This window comes from Coenobita brevimanus, chromosome 12, assembly GCF_032717465.1.
Source record: "Coenobita brevimanus isolate Jiangsu-jjx chromosome 12, ASM3271746v2, whole genome shotgun sequence".
NCBI classification, from domain to species: domain Eukaryota; kingdom Metazoa; phylum Arthropoda; class Malacostraca; order Decapoda; family Coenobitidae; genus Coenobita; species Coenobita brevimanus.
In genome coordinates this window covers 13,852,412-13,862,096 of record NC_136965.1, presented here as the reverse complement: position 1 = coordinate 13,862,096, position 9,685 = coordinate 13,852,412, and the positions used below count along the sequence as shown (strand labels likewise).

At 50.9% G+C, this 9,685-nt stretch overlaps 1 protein-coding gene across 1 annotated transcript; it reads right to left on the bottom strand.

Annotated features, from left to right (window-relative positions):
- Nucleotides 1–242: 242 nt before the first annotated feature.
- LOC145412839 (sulfotransferase 1E1-like) lies at nucleotides 243–3,603 on the bottom strand. The gene is made up of 4 exons (XM_080282634.1): nucleotides 3,591–3,603; nucleotides 3,231–3,397; nucleotides 452–560; nucleotides 243–355 (listed from the first exon to the last, which is right to left on the bottom strand). The coding sequence occupies exons 1-4, from the start codon at nucleotides 3,601–3,603 to the stop codon at nucleotides 243–245; spliced, it is 402 nt and encodes a 133-aa protein (XP_080138760.1).
- Between the last annotated feature and the right edge of the window lie 6,082 nt (nucleotides 3,604–9,685).

Sequence of the window (9,685 nt, the reverse complement as noted above, 5' to 3'; positions counted from 1 at the left end):
GAGGCCCATAAATTATCTTATGCGGCAAAGAAGGCTGGGTAGCACCTCTTCCTTAGCGATGTATTTGGCATATCAAACCTTAACATTGCCTTGTGTGTTATTTATTTCACCTTAATATTGACGAAGTTGGCATCAGTTATACAGAGGAGGACAATGAATTAAGATGTGCTGAATAAATAGGTAAGGAACAGGTGTTACCAAAGCTCAGTAGTCTCTTAATATAGCCCTATGCAATTAGCTCACTAATTTCCCAACTTGATATTAAGGCCAGTGTCCTTCACGTTGTCCCAGATCCATTGGTCCATCTCTTGGTTCAGTTCTGGTGAGAAGTGGTTCTTCCAGTCGCCCTTTATCCCTAGAAAAAAAGAGACAAGGTTTTCATATTTCTCTCTCTCTCTCCCTCTCTCTCTCTCTCTGTCTCTGTCTCTGTCTCTCTCTCTCTCTCTCTCACCTTTCCTAAACATGCCACCCTGCTTCTTCCTCATATCCTCGTTGTAGAACGCTTTGTCAATTGGTTCCCCGCGGGTTTTCATAGACGAGAAGCTGGTGAACTCGGCAATCTGTGGAATGCAGAAGGAAGTAAATAATAATAATAATAATAATAATAATAATAATAATAACAGTAATAATAATCTTCATCTTCATCTTCATCATCCAATCCTACGTTGCCCGATGAGGAGCGCAGGAGCCCGAGGCCAGGCAAGCTGGTCCTGACATCTAAGATGAGAGTGACCAGCCTCACTCATCCCTGAGTGGCATTACGTGAGCAATCCACCTCAACCACCCCTTGGATATAAACCTGCACCGGCTCAATCCGATCGGAGCGAAATAATTACCCACTAAACCACCAGGCTCCAAAATTTGGTTATATGGTTACCACCCAGCGTAGTAAATGGTTTTCTGGTGCACAGGAAACCATTTGGCTTGTCACTCAGTGTAGAGTCATCCACAGGCAGAAGGAAGAGGAAAGAATGAAGGATAGAAAGATAGAAAGGGGAGTGTAAAATTACCCGTAGGCAGAAGGACGAGGAAAGAATGAAGGAAAGACAGAAGAGTCTGGAAGGAAAGAAGGATGGAGGAGAGGAAAGGGCAGACATCCGAGAGCAGCACTACATCGAGTGAGTGGATGGTGAGCGCCCCCACCTACCACAAAAATAAAAAATAAAAATACTATTACTACTACTAGTACTACCACTACCACTACTACTACTACTACTACTAAATCATTATCATCATCAGCCGTACCTCCTTTCCCACCCTAGGGCAGGGTGAGGAGTAGCAATGTCCAGACAACCCCAAATTTGCCCAGTCCAATGGGCCACGCTTCCATTCACTCATCATTCAAGCCCCCGGAATCCTGGCTCTATCGGATACGCCCAAAACATTCACCAAGTGTTGTAGTTTCATACCTCTATCAAATAATAATAATAATAATAATAATAATAATAATAATAATAATAGTTAATAATAATCTATCTATCTATTGCCAGACGCCTCAATCCCGTTTGGGGTGGCCACAAACAAATTGCCTCCAAGTCGCCCTGTCCCCCGCCATTTCACTGCTCTGCTCCCGACTCACACCCCCCTCTCTCATATACCTCTCCACCCCATCCCTCCATCTCATCCTCGGCCTCCCACTCCCTCTTCCCCCCTCCACCTCACTCACATACACTCTCTTCGTCAGTCTTTCACCCTCCATCCTCTCCACATGGCCAAACCACCTCAGTGTGTTCCTCATAACGCTTCCTATCACATCCACATCCACACCACAACGCTCCTTTATATCCTCATTCGTCAGCCTGTCTCTCCACGTGACTCCACAGGCTCCTCTTAATAATGATAATAATAATAATAATAATAATAATAACAATAATATTAATAATAACAATAATAATAATAATAATAATAATAACAACAACAACGACAACAATAACAATAATGACTTTAAACAACGATGATGATGATGGTAATGATATATGATGATGATGGTGATGATATCCTCACCACCATCATCATCATCATCATCACTCCTATGCTCCTCCTCCTCCTCCTCATTATCATCATCATCATCATCATCATCACCTCTATCCTCCCCCTTCTCCTCCTCCTCCTCCTCATCATCATCATCATCATCATCATCACCTGTATCCTCCCCCTTTTCCTCCTCCTCCTCCCCATCATCATCATCATCATCATCATCACCACCACGACCACCACCACCGCCACCACCCCTATCCTCCCCCTCCTCCTCCTTCTCATCATCATTATCATAGTGTTCATTCTTATATTTTCCCCTGTCCAAGGATGGGGTGAGGCAGGATCCAGAGACACTGAAAAAGAAATTACGATGATGGGAGAAGTACTAAGCTTCGTAGCACTTATTCCTGAGCGATTTATCTGGGCGATTATGGTTTAAAATTCTTGTATATGTTTTTCGTATCTGTTAATATCGTTGACATCAAGAGAGAGAGAGAGAGAGAGAGAGATGGGGGAGGGGAGATAGAGAGGGGGGAAGGGAGATTGTGTGAGAGAGGGGAGGAGGGAATGAGGGAGGGGGGGAAAGATATTGAGACAGATAGATAGAAAGGTAGATAAAGATAGATATGAACAGATAGAGAGAGAGAGAGAGAGAGAGAGAGAATGTGGTAATGGTAGAACTATGAGATTTCCGTATGGTTGCTGACTGCACTGTATAATGTGGGATGCAGGCTAATCACACCTAACAACTACACGTGTTTCATCAGTGACCGTCAGTCATAAGTGGCTTCCTTACACCTTGGCGGACTCAGTTTTTAGTAACAGAGTCCGGTATTCTCGTCGGGTAAGGAGGCGTCTTAGCACCTTTTCCTTAACGATTTATTTTCTGAACTATCCATTAATATCCTCCTTTTTTCTTTTTTTGCCTCTTGTATCATTTTAACATCGACCGAGGTTACACGAATAACACACAAGAATATAGTAAAGGAGCAGACTCAGGAATAAACTTGTAAGGAAGAGGTGTTGCGTAAGCTTCCTAACCGTAAGAGTTTCTCCTATTCACCTTCTAGAATATAGTAACGGAGCAGACTCAGGAACAAACCGGCAAGGAAGAGGTGCTGAGTAAGCTTCCTAAACGCACGAGTTTCTCCTATTTACCTTCTAGAATATAGTAAAGGAGCAGACTCAGGAATAAACCAGTAAGGAAGTGATGTTGACGTAGCCACTTAACCACACGAGTGTCTCCTTCTCACCTTCTTGAGTTGTTCCTCCGACAAGTTTTTGCCGAGGAATTTGTTGATGTTCCGCAGCTGCCCCATGATGTCGTCCTTCATGTCCTCGTAGGTGGTGAAGTAAAGGTTGGGGTTGTCTCTCTGCCTCCAGGCTTGTAGCACGTGCGGCCAGTACGGGCAGGATATGACTAGTACCACCAGGACAGATAATAAAGGAAAACGATAGTTAATATTATAAGCAGATACATAAATACACACATACAAACAAATGCACATACATACATGGATACAAACATAAACTCGTACATACACCCATAAAGTAAATTAATATGGACAGTATAACACCAGTTCCACGAAGACAGAAAATAAATGAGTGCATACCCGGTACATACATCCGCACCCGTACATACAAACAAACAAATACATACATACATACATACATGAAATAAATGTAAATACAACATTGGTGAAACCATGGTCATATTGTAATGCTAGGTGTTTTTGGTTCGGCTTCCCATTCCGTAAACGCCTAGCGTATAGTAGGGATCTCTTTCGAGACTGGGGCTTAGACAAATAAGAGAGAGGCAGGACACAAAAACTCCAGGCAACACCCTTACACGTGTATTGTTTAATTGGACAGGGGAATCAGTAGATGTTACAAACACAAGTATACTGGGCGATTATAAACTCTTAGGTCTAGATATGGTTAGTAGTATCTCGCAGGATACTGTTTTGAGTCACAGTGAATAGCACTTGAGGCAGAGCGCCCTTAATTAGGGAAGTCCAGGGTTTCTATGTGCGTGGAGTTGTTAAGGTTTGTTCACACTGGGGAGGGTTGTGTAAGGCACTGGGGTCTGATTATGATTATAGCAGTACGAGATAATTTCTGATGGTAGCGTATTTACTTTGTTACCCTCCACTCGTATTTTGTTTTAACCAATTACTATCACTTATTCCACCGCTTTGATACTTATACTATTACTGAATTGTTCCATACACTGTTCACTGTGTCTATTCTTCTCTCCAACACTTTGAGACTATCCTGTCAATTCACCATTCTGCCTTGTCACTGGTTGATCACCATCATTGCACGAATATTGTCACTCCCGTTGAATCTGGTGCCAGGAGTGCGGGCAGAACGGCGACACAGCTCTGCTACTGGCGGGGCTGAGCACCACTAGGGGCCTCTGTACTCAGAGGGCACGGGATCACACGCAGGGGCGTCTGTTCTCATCCAGGGCTGTGGGTGGCGAAGTGTCCCTTGCTATCAGGGCTGGGGACAGGAGTGTGGCCCTCAGGGCTGGGGCCGAACAATTGCCTGAACCGGTAGTTCAGGCTCCTGATGGAGGATGAGGACCTCCACCGACAAGGTGTGGGAAGTTCCTGCCCAGGAGTTCTGGGGGCGGCCTGGGGTTCCTGAGGACTGTGGTCCCCTGGGCTGGGCGGCGCCAACAGGAAGGGACTGCGGCACCGGCCTGCGTCAGGGTCCGTCACGTGGGTCTCCTCCAGAGCCAGTTGTAGGGAGCAGAGGTCGGGTGAGACTACAGGGCCTCTCCAGTACTCCTCTACACCCAAGACTCCCTCTGTGTCAGGGGTCGGGGAATAGGTGTCAGTTCCAGGAGGCGAAGCGGCTACAGGCCGCCTCCTGCTGTAGGGCCCAGCTACTGGCCATGGCTTCCTGAGGGCGCGGCTGCAGGCTGTCGCCAAGGCCGGGCTACTGGCCGTGGCTTCCTGAGGGCGCGGCTGCAGGCTGTCGCCAAGGCCGGGCTACTGGCCGTGGCCTGAGAGGGTGGGTGGCTGCAAGCAAACCCACGGGCGTCTTTGGAGCGGCTACAGGCCGTCTGACGAAGGTGGGAGCTACTACAGGCCAACCTGCAGGAGGGGTGTTGGGCGGCTACAGGCCGTCTCAGGGGGAACACTTTCCGAGTGGCTACAGGCCATCTGATGAATGCGGGAGCGGCTACAGGCCATCTCCTTGTTACCCTCAGAGCGGCTACCGGCTGTCTCCTTCAGGAGGGGTGAGCGGCTACAGGCCGTCTCAGGGGAAACACCTTCAGAGCAGTTACAGGTTGTCTGATGAAGGCGGGAGCAGCTGCAGGCCATCTCCTTCGGGAGGGGGTTGGAGCGGCTACAGGCCTTCTCCGGAAGGACACCTTCGTATCGGCTACAGGCCTTCTCTGGAAGGACACCTTCAGAGCGGCTACAGGCCGACTCCTGATTACCCTCAGAGCGGCTACAGGCCATCTCCTAAGCGAGGGGTGAGCGGCTACAGCCGTCTCATGGAAGACACCTTCAGAGCGGCTACAGGCCGTCTCCTTTGAACCCTCAGAGCGGCTACAGGCTGTCTCCTTAAAGAGGGGTGAGCGGCTACAGGCCATCTCTGGGGTGCTGGCAGGAGCTGGATAGGCAGCTCCACCCCTTAACTGGTTGGTGAAGACTCACCCAGAAGGTAGTGTGGTGTTCCTGCTATGGTGACAGCGGGCGAGCTCCGGGTCATAGGGACACACGGCCTGGGATGACTTAGGCCGTTGTCACACTGAGTCCCGGCGTGCTGTCGCTGCTCCTATGTGGGCTCCTTGTGGGGGTGTCTGGGTCTTCTCGGAGGCACTATACTGCATTTTACCACCGTCTGCTGGGAAAAAGTCACGTCCCCGTGACTGGAGGTGGTAGACTTGCATATGATAGGTGGTGTATACTGGCTACAGATGTCGGAGGAGGACGTGCTAGGCTTTGGTGGCGGTGTTCTCATCCTGTTCCTCATTGCAGGTGAGGAAGAGGATGGATGCGGTGGTGGAGCAGTGGAGGAGTTGAAGGAGGTGGTGTGGTCCTCAAACTTGCTGGTTGCGTCTGAGTGACGGTGCCCATACAGCTCACTGTATTTTTATGGTGTAATTGTTGCCTGTGGTGTGGTTGTGTTGTTGAATGCTTGAGATAGATGGTGAATGTCGGGTTTTATGCTGGGGTAATGCGGCATAGTGTCTCGGGGGAGTGTAGGTGGCGGGGATTTGTGCTTGGTGTATCGTGAGTGTGAGATGATTTAGGGCAGGGATAGGGGTGTGAATTTGCAATGAGGCGGGTGGGGTGGGAGAGTGGTTGTATTGGACAGGTAGGCGGGAGAGGCGCCCAGATCATGTGATGGTTGTTTTGAGGGTGGGTGTGGGTGGTGATGCAGGTGTGTGGGGTTGGCGTGTGTGTGAGGTGCGTGGGACATGCAAGGGCGGCCGTGGGGTGGCAGGGGTGTGGGTGGCACGGTGTGGGGAGCGGGATGTAGGGTGAGTGGGTAGTGGTGTCGTGGGGTTGTGGGCAGTGCAGGTGGAGGTGGGGGTGTGTGTGGGCAATGGGCTGGGAGTTGTGGTGGCGATGGTGGGTGACGGCTGGGGCGAGGGTGTGGTGGGTGGACAGGGTGCGGGGTGTGTGGGCAAGACACGTGGCGCTGGGCGTGGGAGAGGAGGTGGCTGGTGGAGAGAAGGTGGGGGAGCAGCGGGGAGCTAGTGGTATTGATGAGTTGTCAGGTGAGGTGTGAGGCGGTGTGACGGGAGGTGAGGTGGAGGCTGCGGGGAAGATGGAGGGAGAGAGAGGTGGCAGGGGGAAGATGTAGCAAGCATAGGAGTCAGGGTGGGGGTTGGCAGCTGTGGTTGGCGGTGGGGAAGGCGGAGTTGGGATTGAGGAGGGGGTGGTGTATCTTGCAGGCGGGGGTGGAAGGAGGCCAGAGCGGGTGAGGGCAGGTTTTAGGGTGGGAGTGAGTGATGAGGTGAGTGCGCAGTCCTTTGGTGCTGTGGCTGCGTGTGGCATGGAGGTGGGAGTGGTGCACCATGGTGGGGTAGTTTTGGGCAGCGTTCCAATGGTGGGCGTGGGCAAGGCAGTGGGGCTTGAGGTGGGTGGTGTGTGGGGGTGTGAGGGTGCTCTGGCACTGGAGGTCAGTAGCAGAGGTGAGGTGGCAGGTGAGGTGGCTTGAGGTGTGGGTGGTGAGGAGAGAGTGTGGGCGGTAGCAGGGTTGTGTGCTCACAGTGTGGGGTGGGCGATGGGTGCGAAGCCAGGGGATGGTGTGGGTGTGGGGGCCGTGGCGGGCAGTGTGCGGTGCTGAAACCGTGGTGTGTTGTTTGGAGTTGGTTGTACTGGTGGCGGTGGTGGGGTGGCAGGGACTGAGGAGTGGGGTGTGGTGGGTGGTGTGTGTCATCAGAGGCGAGGACAGGCGGGATGAGGTGTGGGCGGTGAAGGAGCCAGTGGTGGTGAGGAGGTGCGGCCTCGCGATGTTGTCTGGATGTTCGGTGATGGGGCGGTGTAGGTGGTAGATGGAGTGGTGGGTGGTGATGTGCGGGGTGTGGTGGGCAGCGAGGCATCTGGTGAGGTTATTGGGGACAAGCTGGTGGTCCGTGGGGATGGTGAGGTTGGGGGTGGGGTAAGGAGGGTGAACGAAAAAGATGAGGTGGGTGAGGGTGGATCAGAGGAAGAGAAGGGTAAAAGAGAAGAGATAGAGGGAGGAGAGTAAAGGAAATGTGCCGTTTCCCCCTGTCGTAGACTGGGGGGGGGGGATGTGAGGCGGCTCCTGCTAGGATAGGGGGCAGTGGTGGGCGTCTTCTGTGCTTTTTAGTCCGTTTTTTCCCGTTTCCCCTAAGCTCGGGGCAATCGGCATGTGGTGGGGCGGCTTGTAGGCACCCTCTGGTGGTTCTGCTGTGCCAGGCAGCTTTGAGCTGCTTGCGGATGTTGTGAAAGGGGCATCCGTGGCTGCAACAAACAGAAAATTCCCATGGGTCAATCGCGATGATACCCGTGGGAAACTGATCGATTGTGCCGATGTGTTAAGGGGTGGAGTGGATGGCTAGAAGGCATCTCGTTACTTGGATATCTTTCTCCAGGTCTCCCATAGGGTCATGTATGATAAAATGTTCTTTGGTGAAACTGGAGGATCCTGATAATTGCGTGAAACATGAGTTGTTCCCTGGTTTCATCATCTGCCTCCGGGTAGGCAGCAGTGACCAGGTGTCTTGCCTGGATTAAAGTATCGTCTAAGTTTCCATCAAAAGTTAGACTATCCAGTTGGGATAGTGCCACCACTTTCCCTAGTGATGGGGTGATGGCTTGGATCACGAGTCTCGTAAAATTCTGCCAGGTGAGCCCTGGAACAATTTTGAGTGCTATATTAGATCCCGCTTTGCCCAGCAGTGGGAGTGTAACCGCAATTTTTTGTTGGTCGTTTTCAAAACCGATATCTAGCAAAGGTTTAATGATTGCCAGATATGTGTGAACATCATACTGTTTGGGGTCGAACTTAGGCAATTGGACGTGTGGTTTAGTTGCCATTTTTCCAGAATTTCCTGATTACCTCTCTCGTGTCCCTAGGTCAAGAACCACTGCTGTTCACCAGTGTAATGCTAGGTGTCTTTGGTTCGGCTTCCTGCAGTAAACGCCTAGCGTATAGCGGGACTCTCTTTCGAGACCAGGGCTTAGACAAACAAGAGAGAGGCAGGACACAAAAACAACCTTACATGTGTAATGCTTTATTGGACAGGGGAATCAGTAGATGTTACAAACACAAGTATACTGGGCGATTATAAACTCTTAGGTCTAGATATGGTTAGTAGTATCTCGCAGGATACTGTTTTGAGTCACAGTGAATAGCACTTGAGGCAGAGCGCCCTTAATTAGGGAAGTCCAGGGTTTCTATGTGCGTGGAGTTGTTAAGGTTAGTTCACACTGGGGAGGGTTGTGTAAGGCACTGGGGTCTGAGTATGATTATAGCAGTACGAGATAATTTCTGATGGTAGTGTATTTATTTTGTTACCCTCCACTCGTATTTTGCTTTTAACCAATTATTATCCCTTATTCTACCGCTTTGATACTTATACTATTGCTGAATTGTTCTGTACACTGTTCATTGTGTCTATTCTTCTCTCCATCACTTTGGGACTGTCCTGTCAATTCATTATTCTGTCTTGTCACTGGTTGATCACTATCATTGCACGATTATTGTCACTCCCATTGAATCTGGCGCCAGGGGCGTGGGCGGAGGGGCGGGGCTGAGCATCATTAGGGGCCTCAGTACTCAGAGGGCATGGGATCACCTGCAGGGGTGTCTGTATTCGTCCAGGGCTGTGGGTGGCGATGGGTCCCGTGCTCTCAGGGTTGGGGACAGGAGTGCAGCCCTCAGGGCTGGGGCCGAACAATTGCCTGAACCAGTCATTCAGGCTCCTGACATAGGATGAGGACCTCCGCCATCGAGGTGTGGGAAGTTCCTGCCCGGGGGTTCTGGAGGCAGCCTGGGGTTCCCAAGGACTGCGGTCCCCTGGGCTGGGGGGTGCCGGCAGGAAGGGGCTGCGGCACCGGCCTGCATCAGGGTCTGTCAGGTGGGTCTCCTCCAGAGCCAGTTGTAGGGAGCAGAGGCCGGGTGAGACTACAGGGCCTCTCCAGTAACTCCCCTACACTCGAGACTCCCTCTGTGTCAGGGGTCGGGAAACAGGCGTCATTTCCAGGCGGTG